General features: G+C 64.2%; 2 protein-coding genes across 3 annotated transcripts; both read left to right on the top strand.

Annotated features, from left to right (window-relative positions):
• Nucleotides 1-10: 10 nt before the first annotated feature.
• MRPL12 (mitochondrial ribosomal protein L12) lies at nucleotides 11-4198 on the top strand. Its single transcript, XM_025468311.3, has 5 exons — nucleotides 11-658; nucleotides 1266-1452; nucleotides 1595-1678; nucleotides 3579-3713; nucleotides 3836-4198. The coding sequence occupies exons 1-5, from the start codon at nucleotides 585-587 to the stop codon at nucleotides 3950-3952; spliced, it is 597 nt and encodes a 198-aa protein (XP_025324096.1). The 5' UTR covers nucleotides 11-584; the 3' UTR covers nucleotides 3953-4198.
• A 2904-nt stretch (nucleotides 4199-7102) lies between these two features.
• SLC25A10 (solute carrier family 25 member 10) lies at nucleotides 7103-14851 on the top strand. Of its 2 annotated transcripts, none has more exons than XM_025468306.3 (11): nucleotides 7103-7141; nucleotides 10080-10199; nucleotides 10711-10825; nucleotides 10909-10957; nucleotides 11129-11170; nucleotides 11850-11893; nucleotides 12000-12070; nucleotides 12358-12450; nucleotides 12627-12704; nucleotides 13397-13453; nucleotides 13865-14851. In XM_025468306.3, exons 1-11 carry the CDS (start codon nucleotides 7118-7120, stop codon nucleotides 13964-13966), a joined length of 795 nt encoding a protein of 264 aa, XP_025324091.3. In that variant the 5' UTR covers nucleotides 7103-7117; the 3' UTR covers nucleotides 13967-14851. The 2 variants fall into 2 exon arrangements, with proteins under 2 accessions (XP_025324091.3, XP_025324092.1); XM_025468307.3 differs by lacking the exon at nucleotides 7103-7141 and adding an exon at nucleotides 7887-8014.
• Nucleotides 14852-14870: the final 19 nt, after the last annotated feature.

Below are 14870 nucleotides of genomic sequence, written 5' to 3'. Positions count from 1 at the left end.
GGGGCGGGCGGCTGGCGCAGAGCCGGTGCTCACACGTCCTCCGCCCCCGTCACCAGGAATGTCGGGCGGGCACGGACGAGGCTGCCCGCAGGTGACCTCGGGCGGCGGCAGCACCTGCCGAGTGGGCGCTCGGGACCCTCGTGCGCGCCCCGCGGCAGAGCAGAGGCTACGGGCCCAGGCCTCCCCGAGCGTCGGCCGCCTTGGGCCTGCGGTCGCCCAGCGCGGAAAGGGCCTCGCAGGCCACCGTCGTGCCCCGGCCGACCCCGACGCCGGGCGGCCTACAACGAGCCACTGCGCCTGCGCGGCTCGCCGCCTTGTGGGTAACCTTGGGGAGCGAGAGGAAGGAAGCGCAGCCGCGGCTAGAGCGTCGTCTCCGGCTCGTTTCCCCGGAGGCCTCGTGGGCTAGAGCGTCATCTCCAGCTCGTATGCTCGGCGGCCCCGGCGGCTAGAGCGTCGTCTCCAGCTCGTATGCTCGGCGGCCCCGGCGGCTAGAGCGTCGTCTCCAGCTCGTATGCTCGGCGGCCCCGGCGGCTAGAGCGTCCTCCTCTCGGGGAGCCGCGTGTGACCTTCCCGCCCGCGGACCGATGCTGCCGCCGGCCGCTCGCCCCCTTTGGGGGTCGTGTCTCAGGCTTCAGGGCGCTGCGCTCCGTCTCGCCAGGTACGCGGCCCGCCGAGGCCTGGCGGGTGGCCGGGTTGGGGCCCTCCGCGGGCAACATGGGGTGCAGGGCGGCGGCGGCGTCCGCGCGCGGCGGGCGGGTGCCCCCGGGGCGGCGGTCCCGGCGGAGGTGGGCGTCGCGAGGGCCCCGGCGCCGGCTCCCTAACCTCGCGGGCTGCTGACTGCAGGGGTGGCCCCGGGTGACCTCACACAGGTCGCCAGCCCTCCCCAGCCGCAGTGTCCCCCGCAACCCCAGGGACGTGCTAGGGCTTCCGTCGGCGGGTCTGGCCTTGTGCCGCCCGAGGGCCCCGGCTCGGACATGCCTAGTGCGTCGGAATGAATGCATTCAAGTTACTGCCCTGCTCTCGTGGCCCCACAGTCTTTCGACCCGGAAACTAACGTGGGTCTCACGTCTGCAAATGCCTGCGTGCATTTCTAAAAGTCATTGGAGGGTTTAAGGTAGCTGGGCAATCCCCTTATCCACGTGGACCCTGGAATCCGAGAAGCCGGCCTTGGGACCCGGGAGCTAGACCTGAGCTCACAGCGCCTGCGCCCGAGCCGCCCGAGCCGCCCGAGCCCGGCTGACAGCTCTGTTTGAATGGGGGGCTAGGCAACAGGTGCCCCGCGTCTGCGCCGTGCGGCTGATGAGATGCAGCAGCCATCGGATGGGGGAGGCCCTCGCCGGTGCACCCCTGGATAACGCCCCCAAAGAGTATCCCCCCAAGATCCAGCAGCTGGTCCAGGACATCGCCAGCCTCACACTCCTGGAGATCTCAGATCTCAACGAGCTCCTGAAGGTACCACAGCCTGTGTCTTGTCCCTGGTCTGTCTGGGGCGTGCTCCCTGGGTACAAAGTACATGCGCTCCGTGCCAGGCTTGTTGTGTATCTTTGGATGTGATGGGCGACTGCTGAGACTATTCTCTCCTCTCTCCCTGCAGAAAACACTGAAGATCCAGGATGTTGGACTCATGCCGATGGGTGGCGCGATGCCCAGTGCTGCCCCTGCCGCAGCAGCCCCCGAGGTGAGCCCAGGTCAGGGCCCCGTGCAGAACGGTTTTTCTCTAGTACCTGTTCTTCCCATGTCACGTGGCCAGCCAGCCAGATTTCTCTCATTGTCCCTCATCTTGGTCCTGCATCAGCCGACACATCCCGCAAACCCGTGTGTGCTGGCTGTGGGCTCCCCTGCAGCCTCATAGGGGCCTCCTCCCCGCCGAGATGTACAGGTCCCTGCCTGCATGGAGATTGTTTCTCATGGAGAGAAATTGGCGATGATCCGAATAAGAGGAAAAAGGAAAATTTTACTGAGTAGCAGAGCATAATAAGTGTTGTGGAGAAATGTAGGGAAGAAGGCTTAAGGAAGGGGATGGTTACAATTTCAAGGAAGGCCCCAAAAAGGAGGTGACGCCGTGGGGGAGATGTGAGGAATACGGGAAGAGAGCAGGGCACTCCCAGCAGAAGGCCAGCAGGCACGAGAGCCTGCATGGGGTACATCCAGGGCTGGAGCAGACGTCGGGGAGGCGGTGGGCGGGGGTGGATCTCCACGAGGAATCCAACAGATCTGAAGCCACACACTAATTTATTGTGTTTTGTGTTTGGTTCTTTGGTTTGGGGGCAGGTATTGCAATTTCTGTTAGCAATAGCTCGGGTTATCTGTGAGTACAAATAGTGACCCATGTGTGTATCCCCCAGCCTCCGCAACAATCAAGGTTTTGCCCCATTTACTCTTCCTTGTTCCTTGAAGCTTAAAGCACATTCCTGGTCTGTCCTTCCTCGGTGTTCCAGCACATCTCTCAACGAGCAGCTATTTTCTTTCTTTTTTTTTTTCTTTTTTAAGATTTTATTTATTTATTCATGATAGAGAGAGAGGCAGAGACACAGGCAGAGGAAGAAGCAGGCTCCACGCAGGAAGCCAGACGTGGGACTCGATCCCAGGATTCCGGGATCAGACCCTGAGCCACAGGCAGATGCTCAACCGCTGAGCCACCCGGGCATCCCGGGTAGCTGTTTTCTTAATGTAGCTGCGAGCCATTTGTGCAAGAAACATAGTTAATGGTCATCCTCTAGCTCGTCTGCTCAGATTTAGCTGATAGTCCCGGACTTTATAGCAGTGGGTTTGCTCTCGTCTGAACAAGGTCTGTGTGCTGCATCTGGCCTCTGGGTCTCTGAAGTCTGGATCCTGGCCTCAGTCCCCTTTCCCCAGCCATCCAATGCTGAGGAAGCCAGGTCAGGGGTCCTGGGGAGTGTCCCATGTCCCAGATGTGTCTGATGGTTCCATGGCCGTCAGCTCCACTTCTCCTGTCTGCGTGAACTGGTACCTTTACAGGCAGATGAGATTCAGGCTGAACATTTGGGGCAAGGAGAGAGAATTACTATGAAATTTGTTTGAGCTGGAACTCTTCTGAGAATGAAGGGATGCTGGTAGTAACCGGGGGGCAAATCCAAACCAGGACTGCCTCAGGCCGCCATGCCAGGTGGCCCCCTGCTCCCCACTGGTGCTGCTGAGTCTCACATGTGGCTGCAGGGAGCACTCAGCACAGTCCTGATGTGGGTCGCCAGGTGACAGCGGGGCTGGGACTGCCTGTCAGGTTGTCACCCACCTGTGATTTGGGGTTGAGCTGAGGATGGGAACACTGCTTTCCTGAGACAGTGTTGGATAAGACCTGTTGATGTCACCCTGCCTGTGCCCCAGTTACAGCGTTTACGGGGTGCGGGAACTTGAGCGGCTGTTTGAGAGCAGCCTCCAGAGAGAGGTAGGGTTTGCAGCCAGGGAACCGCGTCTCACTGGGGAGTGTGTCAGAGGGAAGGCTCTGAGCGGCCTCCTGCTAGAACTGCAGGCCTTGCTGGGCTGGCCTAGGGGTTACAGGATAGGGTGGCCCGGGAGTGAATATGCCTGCTTTACCTGGTGCCTCCACTTCCCCTCAGGCAGTAGAAGAAGAGATCCCCAAACAGAAAGAACGGACACATTTCACTGTCCGCCTAACGGAAGCAAAGCCCGTGGATAAGGTGAAGCTGATCAAGGAGATCAAGAACTACATCCCGGGCATAAATCTCGTCCAGGTGAGCTCCGTGTGCGGCGCGGTCCTCCTGCTGTCCCTAACGTGGCAGCAGCACCGGGACTGGCCCCTTCTGGGGCAGGTGGGCACAGAACCCAGGCCCAATCTGACTTTGCTCTATGGTAGGCAAAGAAGCTGGTGGAGTCCCTGCCCCAGGAAATTAAAGCCAACGTCGCCAAGGCAGAGGCGGAGAAGATCAAGGCAGCCCTGGAGGCGGTGGGTGGCACCGTGGTTCTGGAGTAGGCCGCTTTGAGGACTGGTGGACACGGGTCCCTGGGACCTGGGTGAGGCCCCACCCGCCACACCCCCAACATCCGGGATCTGCTCAGAACTGCGGCACTGGCACACCTTGGCCAACTCTGGATGGACCTGCTGGGATGGGGGCCGTGGCTCCTGTGTGAGCACCAGGGAGGTGGACTCTAGAACATACCACGGTCAACATGCACCCCCTGGTGGCCACTGAGAAAAATACATTGTTCGGGTGCGGTGTGTGCAGAGTGGTGTGTCTAGGTGGGCTGCCAGGCGGGTGGCGTGTAGCTGGCTAGGATGGCCATCTGGGGGGGCAGGGCTCCTTCCTGGCCCCCTCACCCCTCAGCGGGATGTGTGAGGGGCGGCCACCACCTCCAGGTCCTCTGTGCAGGGGCCTGACCTCCCAGGGCTGGCAGCAGCACCAGTCCTGCCTGGGCAGCAACAGCTGGCACGTGACTGATGCCAGATGTCACCTAGGAGGTGGGTTTGGGGCACCTGTGAGGGTCTTTAGCAGACTGAAGCAGGAGATGAGGCATTTGCAGGCCCCCATGTATCCCCCCCCGCCCCCGCCCTGGTCCTGTTGGAAGAATAACCTGCAGGAACAGGGCTGCGGGACCAGAAGGGGACATTGCATCTGGGAGCGCCCAGCCTGGGCCCTTAGGACAGGCCTGGGGAGCTGGTGTGCTCCCGGGTGGGCGTGCCCAGCCCAGGACTTGAAGGGCCCCCAGAGGATGTGCTTCCTGCCGAGCCTCCTTGTTGAAAGGCTGCTCCCTGACCCAGAGAGCCCCACTGGCCAAGTCTGTGGCCCTGGGCAGTCCCTAAGGATTAATGATTTACCATCAGCTGGGCGTGCCTCCCCCCAAGGAAGGTGACTGCTGGGCCTCCTGGGGCGGGTATCCTGCTGACCCAGCTGCCTCTTCTGGGGGAAGAATGTGGTCTGAACTCAGGGACAGCTCTCAGCCTAGGCCTTCTTCAGGTGATCTACAGAGTCTGCATGTTCTAGGGGAGTTGAGGTGATGATTAGGACCCCCTGTTCTGTGTTGGACATCGTAGGGGTGGCTGCTCAGAAGTACAACTGGTGCCATACCCCACGGCCTTCAGGCCCTCATTCTGCCTGCCTGGCGTCGCCGTCCCTGATGGTGCCTCCCTCCATCCCCCTTCCCCCCACCTCTGGGCTTGATCTACTCTGGTCTGCAGTTGGCCAATAAAGTTGTGTCTCCGACCTGGCGATAGATGGGGTGTGCCTGGGTCCCCGGAGGCCACTTGGCCTGGCCCACAGGACACAGCACGGGGAGGTGGGTCTGCTGTGCGTCCTGAATTGGCCTGATGGCACCCACGTGAGTCCTTCCAAGGTCCTGTCAGATCCTAGTGGGAGTTAGCATACTGGGTCTCTGTCCATGCTGATGAACTGCAGAAGAGACCTGGAGCCAACCCCTGCCTCCAGCCGGGTCCAGGACCTTCCAGGCGGCTGCCTGTCCCTCCCATGGCCCCATCGGTCCTCCCCCAGCAGCATGGGGAAGTGGGAGTGCCCCGGCAAGAGGTCTGGCCAGGCAGCCTGTTTTAGGACCTCACCTGACCTCCCCATCTAAGACCTTGGGTTTGTGCACAAGTCTTTGTGATCCACTTGAGAGGTCAGCTGGGGATCTTTTTGAGTTCCCTGACCTATAGCTCCCAAAGTCCCACTTTTCCTTAAGAAGGTTCTCCATACTTGCACTTCCCATTTTCCAGGACTTCTCGCCTGTTTCCACTTCTCGAGGGCGTGCCATGCTGCTGTTCTTTATGTTTTTAGTTTGGTATGTTTTATGTTTGGTATCTTCAGCTTCTGCTCCTAAGCCTCAGGGATCTGCTGTTCTCCTCTGGGGGCGGTCCTGGGCCTGTGCACCAGGGTGTCCCAGCCCACTGCAGGTTCAGGACTCTTGCTGATGTGACCACAGTGAGGGGAGCAGCACGCACCATGTCACCCACTTGTTTGCTGCTTTGCAGTCATGTGTGGATGGTGCTGTCCCGGGGCTAATCAGAGATTTGGACATCGTGATTTATCCCGAATGACAAGGGCAGGTTTTGTGCTGGCTTGGGTCTCAGAATGGGCTACTGACTTCTGGTGGGACAATGGCAAGGAGGCCAATCAGCTCGGTCTGTTAGCTCTGCAGCTGCTGCCTTTTTTTTTTTTTCTTTTAAAGATTTCATTTATTTATTCATGAGAGGCAGAGGGAGAAGCAGGCTCCCTGCAGGAGCCCGGTGCGAAACTTGAAACTCGATCCCAGGACCTTGGGTCACACCCTGAGCTGAAGGTAGATGCTCAACTGCTGAGCCACCTGGGTGTCCCTGTTAGCTCTGCTTCTAAATAAAGGGCTTAGGTGTGAAAGCCATCTCTTTGATGACACATTTCACTTCTTTGCAGAGCTCTGGTGTGTGTCTCGCATCTTCTCTGGGTTTTTAATGGAATTGTTTTTCCTAATTTGTTTATTACTGATGTGTAGAAGTATAATCTTTTTAAGTAAGCTCTATGTCCAATGTGGAGCTTGAGCACAGAACCCCAAGATCAAGAACCCCATGCTCTTAGAACTGTTTCCTCCGGTGAATTGCTGTGACCCTGCCCCCTCATGCCTCCTCCCGGCTGTGTTTCCATCTAGTCTGCAGCTTGCATCTTCCTCAGTCCCACCCGTCCACTTGAGATAAAGCGGGATGCCTATATGGCTGACTCCCCCCACCTCCCAGGGTCCTCAGCATTCCTGGGCTGGACACTATCTCTGCAGCTGTTCACTTCCCGAGCTGAAGACCTCAGGGGTGAGAGGCCTCCTAGGGTTCTAGAAGACAGTCTCCAAGTGGCAGCTTTAAGCAAACAAAAGTTTGCTGACCCGTACCATGCTGCTGACATAGTCACAGGACGCTCAGAGGCCTGGCTGGACTTGGTCACGGCGCTTGGCAGGTTCATGGGATCCAGAGTTGTTTCTGCAATGCCCCTCACACTTCTCCCTTTGGGTGGGGGTGCTGCAGTGGGTCTGGCTCTGCCTTCTCTGAGATTGGAAGCTGCAGAGAACTCCTGGGTCCATGTGTCCCTGTTGTAATGTAGCCCTGGAGATGCAGAATTCCCCTCTGGCCAGCAGGTGCATCTTTCACCTAGGAGCACACTTGTACCACCTGTTTGCTGGATGTGGGATGAGACTGAGAATCTGCACACAGGTGGGTATCTCGGGGGGCAGGCAGCCTGCCAACTGTCCTCTTCCAGGATATCTGCCTAGCGCTGTCTGGTCAGAGCAGACCTGAGGCTGGACTTGGCTGGGAGCCCCGGAGAGGGCTGCTGGTCTCCCCGAACTGTCGTTCGCCTCTAGTTTTCTGTGTAATCCGCACACTGGCTCCAAAAAAGAATCTCTGCTACCTCCTGCAGATGCACGAGTCCCAGGGCTGATCCCAGGGCCAGCGTGGCTGGGCTGGGACACTGGGTGCAAGGTCAGGGCCGCGGCTGGGGCGGGTTGTTTGCAGGAGGAGTGGCGGCGCCTGGCCCAGAGCCGAGGCTGCTCCTTCGCGGTGACCTTCGGGGACCAGCCCTAGGCGTGGGGGTGACCCTGGGACGGCCGGAGCCTGGGGGCCGGGGGACGCCAGATTCCCCGGCGGAGTGGAGCAGGCCCGCCCAGCAGGCTCCCTGCGGTCGGTGCGCCCTAGCCCCGCCACACCCCAGCCCTGGGCGCAGCTGCGGGCGGCTCGGCGACGCCCGCTCGGCTCCGCTGACGGGCCGCGGCCGCTTTAAGACGCGCGCTCCGCCCCCGGGGGAGGCGTGGTCCCGCTGGCCCCGCCCCCGCTGGCCCCGCCCCCAGGCCCGCGCGGGCGCATTGGCTGCGCGGGGCGCGGGTGGCGGGTGGCGCTTTGAACCTCGCGCGTGCGGCGGCGGGGCCGGGGCGCCGCGGGGGGGCGGCGGGGGCGGCGGGGGGCGGCGGGGGCGCTCGGGGCGTCCGCGGCGGGGCCATGGCGGCGGAGGCGCGCGTGTCGCGCTGGTACTTCGGGGGCCTGGCCTCCTGCGGGGCCGCCTGCTGCACGCACCCGCTGGACCTGCTCAAGGTGAGGGCGGGGGCGCCGGGGGGCCGGGGGGGCGGGGGGCCGAGCTCCCTGCGCGGACACCTGCCGCGGGCGTGGAGATGCCGCCGTGCGCCCGCCGCCCCTCCCCCGGCCGTGCCCCCGCTACCTGTGTGACCTTGGGCCCCGCGCCGGGCCTCTGGCCAGGGTCCGCGCCGCACTTCTGAGGACGGACTGTGCGGGCTCCGAGTGGGCCGCGGCTCCGTGGGTCCAGCGGCGCGGGGGCGACCGAGGGAGGGCGTGGGGGCGCCGGGGGCTGCCTCCCCTGGGTGGGGCACCTGGGGCGCACCTGCGGCGCGGGCCCGGGAGGCGGCCGCAGCGTTCACACGCGGCTCTACTTTCTGTAGGAAAGTGCCTACGGGGCGGCCCGGTCCGCGACAGAGCTGCTCTTGTCTCCCGGGGCAGCCGGCGCGGGGGCGTTTCTGCCCCTTTCTCCCCAGAGAACAAAGGGCCGATGATGCAAAGCACAGCTCGGTCTGCCCCCGAGGCCCTGCCCCGGCCCGGCCCCCTCCTTCCCACCCCCGGCAGCCCCAGGGGGGCACTGGCGCCCTGGCCCCGTAGACCCAAACCTCAGCCCTCCCTCCACTTGAGGATATGTTTCTTTGAGCAGCTCTTGTCCTAAATGAAAGAGATTGACTTTTCTAGTAGAAACGATCCCCGCCGGTCAAGGCAGGATCAGCAGATGGGGCGGCACAGCTCGGCCCTGGCTCGACCCGTCCTGGGAGAGGCCTGCGTGGGGCCTGAGGGGCGGCCAGGGGAGCGGGGCCAGGCCTGGAGGGTGCCGGGCTCCGGGAAGGAGCGGTGACGGTGAGGAGGAAGGTGCTCTTTGGTTTGGGGAAGGAAGAACCTTCCCCGTGTCTGTGTTGTCTGGCTCTCCCCGCCCCCACAGGTCCTTGTGCCTGGCCCTGCCCCCCCCACCCCCGCCGTGGGGCCCTGAGGGTTAGGTGTGCGCCTGGCTGTGGGTGGACACAGCTTCCCCAGGCCCTCGGGACGGCCCAGAGTCCAGGGCTCCGTTGGGCATCACCGCCCCACGCTCTGCCCCTGGGTGCTGGTTTGCTGCCGATGCTGCCAGGAGGGGGTCACGGGAGGCCGCAGCCACAGGACTCTGCTGTCTGGCCCGGGAGCCCTCAGTCCTCTGCGGGGTGCAGCGGGCGGGAGGTCGGCAGGGAGGCCGGCTTGTTGCCTCTCTGCGGCGAGGCCACTGGAGTAATTACAGCTCTTTGGTCTCACTTTGCCTCCTGCCCCGGCTCAGGCCTCACAGCTGCTCCCTGCCTGGACGAGGGCCGCTTCCTGCGTGGCCCCCTTGCCCCCAGGCCCAGTGCCCTCTGTCCTGTCCAGCTGGCGGCTGTGGCTGAGCGGAGCGCCCCTCCCACCTCCGCTGCCCCGCCACCCAGTCCTCTGGGCAGCGACAGAGAAGGAAGGGAGGGGTACCCCCACTGAGGGAAACCGAGGCAGGAGGGCCCGTAACCTGCCCAAGCAGGCCCCCCAGAACGTGACTGGGGCCGCCCAGGCTGGGGTGAACAGCAGGCGCGTCCTCCCCCGCCAGACTCCTGCCGTCTCTTCCAAGCCCGCTGGCAGGCTGTCAGGCTGCCTCTGGAGTCCCCGTAACTTTGATCACTCTTTTGAGACGTGGTCTGGCTAAGAAATGGGGCTCTGCAGTCCCCTTGCTGGGGGTCACACCCTGCCTCAGTGTCCTCATCTGTAAAATGACACTGCTGACCCCACCCCTGCAGCCCGTGCTGTGAGGCCGCAGGCACGCATGTGGAGTATTGTCACGGGCCTGGCGGGCCCATGTGTCAGCTGGTATTGCCACACGTAGAGCAATAGTGTAGTCTAGAGGTTGGTGCCAGGTGTGGGCGTGGAGTCCCTTCTGCACCCCAGCTGGGCCTCCCCGTGCCTCAGTTTCCCATCTCTAAACTGGGGTGCTCACAGCACTCAGCCCATGGGGTCTTCGTGTGGGTGTAGAAGTGGTAGGTGGCAGGAGAGGGCTCAGGGCTGAGCTGGGTGGGCCCTGGGCGGGCCCTGTTCTGAGCAGGTGTGACCCCGACAGGTGCATCTGCAGACGCAGCAGGAGGTGAAGCTGCGCATGACGGGCATGGCGCTGCAGGTGGTGCGCTCCGATGGCATCCTGGCGCTCTACAACGGCCTCAGTGCCTCCCTGTGCCGACAGGTGCCTCTGGGGGCCCCGCCGCCCAGGACAGTGGGCGGGCAGGACTCTCGCCAGGGCCTTCTGCCTCCCAGGCCCCCGGCCTCCGGGTGAGGGCGTCCTAAAGTCCCGGGTCCAGAGTCCATGCAGGTGGGGGAGAGGCTGCCGTGGCCCAGGCCCAGCCTCGGAGGCGGCCTTGCCTCCTCGCTGTGGCTGCCCCGTGGGCCGGGACATCCCTGTCTCCTTTTCACAGTGGCTAGGCAAGAACCCCGGGCCCAGGGAGGGGGCGGGGTGTGGGGGCAGGGGGAGCTTCTGCCTCCCGCAGGGTCAGGGTCAGCCCTGCTCTCCAGCGGCCTCAGACCTCCGCTTAGAGACCCGCCCGGGGGGCAAACGGGGGGCAAGCGCGCGGCTCTGGACTCCGCCAGCCCCGGGTTAGTATGGCCTTGGGAGGGTCACCCCGTGGCCCCTCAGCTGAAGACTGTGTACCGGGAGGGTCCCTCCACCTGCACCCTCTGAGCCGGGCCCCCTTCCCCAGATGACCTACTCCCTGACTCGCTTTGCCATCTATGAGACGGTGCGGGACCACGTGGCCAAGGACAGCCAGGGGCCCCTGCCTTTCTACAAGAAGGTGTTGCTGGGCTCCATCAGCGGTGAGCTGCCGGCAGGGCGGGGGAGTGGGGGGGCAGGTGGGCATCACCAGTTGTCACACGTGGGCTCCGGTCTGTCCGCCCAGGTTGCATTGGAGGCTTCGTGGGGACGCCCGCAGATATGGTGAACGTCAGGTCAGTGTGCGCCCCCTGCCCGGGCGGGCCGTGCCCCATATTCAGACTGGGACGGGTGGCTCAGGCCTTGGGGTCCTGGCTCCTGGGGGGTGGGCCAGGCTGAGCCCCGATGCCCGCCAGCTTCTGTGTCCGGGCCCCTGCCACCCTCCTGAGCCAGTGTGGTTGTTTCAGGATGCAGAATGACATGAAGCTGCCCCCGAATCAGCGCCGCAAGTGAGTAACGGGACGGGGTTCTGCTCTTGGGGTGCGGGGTGCCAAGCAGGAAGCCCTGAGCAGCTCTGCGGGCCCCAGCTGGGAGCAAACAGGGCCGGCTGACGGCTTTTGAAAACCTGCAGCGCGGCTGCCCTGAGTCAGGAGGGCCTCTGGGTTCTTTGGGGGGGGGGCGGGTCTGGGCGGGCGGCTGGGCTAGGAGGGCCCGGGAGGTTGCCCCCACCCCCCGCCACCTTTCTTGTATCTTGTGCTGGTTCACAGGAAGGATAATTTAAAAATTTGAGTGAGTTTGGGCCTTTAAACAGGTTTGGGAGTTGGGATATATATATATATATATTTTTTTTTTTTTTATGGTGAAAATACTGTTTTTCATGAAGTCTCAGGTCCTGTTGGTTCCAAGGTGCTTGTGGCCTGACGCCCTAGCAAGAGAGCAGGCGTTGGCCAGCCCTGTGTCCACTCTGGCCGGTGTGAGCCGCCGGGAAGGCGGACCAAGTGAAAGGGCTGCACCCTCTCACCTCTGGACCAGCCTCGAGGGCTGGCGCCCAGGTGTTTTCTTGTAGAACCTGAGGGGCCCCTGACGCCCGTGCAAGCCGCACGGCGCTCCCCAGGGAAGATGCCTGTAGGGCCCGGGGGTCGGCAGTCAGGGAGGGCCTCACGGGGACCCATTCTCTGTCCCCGGCAGCTATGCCCATGCCTTGGACGGCTTGTACCGTGTGGCTCGCGAAGGTAAGGGGAGCAGGCCCTTGGTGGGGCCCAAGGAGGCAGAGGGGCCTGGGGTGTCCGGGGGGAGCCGAGGGATCTGGCTGGGTGCCTGACCTCCATTCTCCGGCAGAGGGTCTGAAGAAGCTGTTCTCGGGCGCAAGCATGGCATCCAGTCGAGGGATGCTTGTCACCGTGGGCCAGGTGGGGCTTCTGCTGGCGGGGGGCTGTCAGGACAGCATCTGTGGGACCCGCCCTGAGCCCTTGGAGAGATGGTGGAGGAAGGCACTGGGCACAGACCACAGTGGGGGCTGGGAGGTGGGTAGGCCCGTCCCCATGGGCCTCGCCCGTCTGCCTGGTCACCGTCCCCACGTAGGTGACCGCAGCGCAGGCACGTGGTCAGCCCCAGTGGGGTCCCCGGGGGCCCCTGTGTACTTTCCCTGGAGCTGGGGGCCATCTCACAGGCCTGCCCGCCCCCTCCACCCCCACAGCTGTCCTGCTACGACCAGGCCAAGCAGCTGGTCCTCAGCACCGGGTACCTGACTGACGGAGTCTTCACTCACTTTGTCGCCAGCTTCATCGCAGTGAGTGCTGGACCAGGTGCGGGTGGGAGCTGAGGGCCCATGCGGGGCTCAGGAGGGCTCGGGAGCAGCCCTCGGGGTCCTGCAGGCGTCCAGGCCAGGGGCTTTTGTTTGTAGGGGTGGGTCTATGAAGGGCGCCTGCGTGCCCTGCCAGTGGTGATAAGCCCCCCCCCACCCAGGGTGGATGTGCCACGATCCTGTGCCAGCCCCTGGACGTACTCAAGACTCGTCTGATGAACTCTAAGGGCGAGTATCAGGTGAGCGGGGCTGCGGGCAGCGTTCTCCCCCCGAGTATGGGGGGGCAGGGAACCAGGAGAGGGGTCCCCACGCTGCCACAGTCAAGTGGAGGCTGCAGGCACCATTCCCCCAGAGTACGGGTGGGGGTGCTGGGCCAGGGGGACCAGGTGAGGCTCCGCAGCTGGGGGTCCGCGTCCGGGTCCTGGCGTGTGGCTGAGGCTCGTTTCCCGCCTGCACAGCCTTGCAGCGGCCCGCGGCCCGTGTGTGTGTCTTTAAAGATTTTATTTTATTCTTTCAAGTAGGCTCCACGCCCAGCGTGGGGATTGCACTCAGGACCCTGAGATCGAGAGTCACATGCCCCACGACACCGGGTGTCCCCCGTGTGTGTTTTTAAATCTGAGTCCTTGACGTGTTTACAGAGGCCGCCGGTTCACTGTAGTCAGTGAAGTTCGGTGAGGTGCCGGGCCCGGAGCCTGCGGGCGTGCGTGGCGCCCTGTCCCTACAGCGCCCGCTCTCCCCGCCAGCCCCCCACGCCTGGGGTGCCCAGCGGTCACCTGGCCTGGGCGCTGCTTCTGCTGCCGAGGACCTCATTGCCCGCAGGCCCCTCCTGCTGGCAGGACTTTGGTTCCAGGCCGCCCTCTGCCCGCGGCTGCTGGTGGGCGCCGCGTATCGTCCACGGCAGGAGCCGCGTCTCACAGCTTTGTTTCTGCAGGGTGTCCTCCACTGCGCTGTGGAGACGGCCAAGCTGGGGCCGCTGGCCTTTTACAAGGTGGGGGCAGGGCTGCAGGCGGCATCAGGGGGTCAGGGGCATCAGGGGGGTGGGGGCTGCGGGGTCAGGGGCAAGGCAGGGGGGCATCAGGGGGGTCGGGGCTGCGGGGTCGGGGGGCTGCGGGGTCAGGGGCGGGGCAGGGGGGCATCAGGAGGGTCGGGGCTGCGGGGTCAGGGGGCTGTGGGGTCAGGGGCAGGGCAGGGGGGCATCAGGGGGGTCGGGGCTGCGGGGTCAGGGGCGGGACAGGGGGGCATCAGGAAGGTCGGGGCTGCGGGGTCAGGGGCGGGGCAGGGGGGCATCAGGGGGGTCAGGGCTGCGGGGTCGGGGGGAGGGGCATGGGGCTGAGGGGGCGGGGCTGCGGGCGGGGGTCCCTGGGGCCAGCTCCACGTCCTGCCCCCTGTGCTCCCCTAGGGCCTCCTGCCTGCTGGCATCCGCCTCATGCCGCACACCGTGCTCACGTTTGTGTTTCTGGAGCAGCTTCGCAAACACTTCGGCATCAAAGTGCTTTCCTGAGGGGCAGGGGCGCGGCCGAGCCTGGTCCTTCCCGAGCCCAGGAGGCCTAGGCCTGGGCGCTGATCCCGGGAGGGGGGTGGGGCTGAGCGCTGCCCCAGGCCGGGCGTCCGCCCCAGCCTCCCCCTCCCTGGCTTGGCTGCAGGCTCCTGCCCCCCACCCCTCCCAGCCTGCCTGGGCCTGAGCCATTTCCAGGGACCTTCGTCCCCCCACCTCCTTCCTGCCCTCCCAGGTCCCGGGTGGTCTCTTCCTCCCTGAGCAGCCGCCTAACCCGGGAGGTGGGAAAGGTGGGCGCCCAGGCTCTGTAGGGTCGGAGTCCCCTGCCCCTTCTGCGGCCCTTGGCGCCGTCTTCCAGCAGCTTCCAGCAAGGAGCTAGGTGGCAGAGTGGGGGGGGCAGCCCCCGGCCTTGACACCGGATTCGGGGCGTGCACATGCACTTTTCTTGCCTGAGTGGGACCAGAGCTTCTCTGACATTCTCCAGGGTAGCTGCACCCCGAGCTCCAGGGGAGGGGTGGGGCGGCCCGTGGCCTCAGGCACCAGGTCCCGCCGCCCCCTGTTGCTTTAACAAGTAGTTTCGCCAAAATCTCTCAGCAGGAGCCTGCTGCGCAGCTTCCACGCTGTCCTTGCTGTCCTCGCTCCCCTCGCTCCCCTCGCTCCCCGGCCCCCAGGCAGAGGCGGGCTGCAGGGTGTCCCCGGGCCCCCGGTGTGGACGTGGCTGTCCACAAGGCCCCCCCACAGCTGAGACCCAAAACACCAGCGCCTGAGTCCCACTGCCACCGCAGTGGTCTGGGGGCTGCGACCTCCTGCCTCCCCAGGTCCCCTGAGTCCTGCACCCCCAGACAGCAGGGTGCTCGGCGGGGCGCTAATAAAGGACGGTGGAGTGCTGCATGCCTGGTGTCTGTGTGTA

Source organism: Canis lupus, chromosome 9 (assembly GCF_003254725.2).
Source record: "Canis lupus dingo isolate Sandy chromosome 9, ASM325472v2, whole genome shotgun sequence".
Taxonomy (NCBI): domain Eukaryota; kingdom Metazoa; phylum Chordata; class Mammalia; order Carnivora; family Canidae; genus Canis; species Canis lupus.
This window is presented reverse-complemented; position numbering and strand designations above follow the sequence as displayed.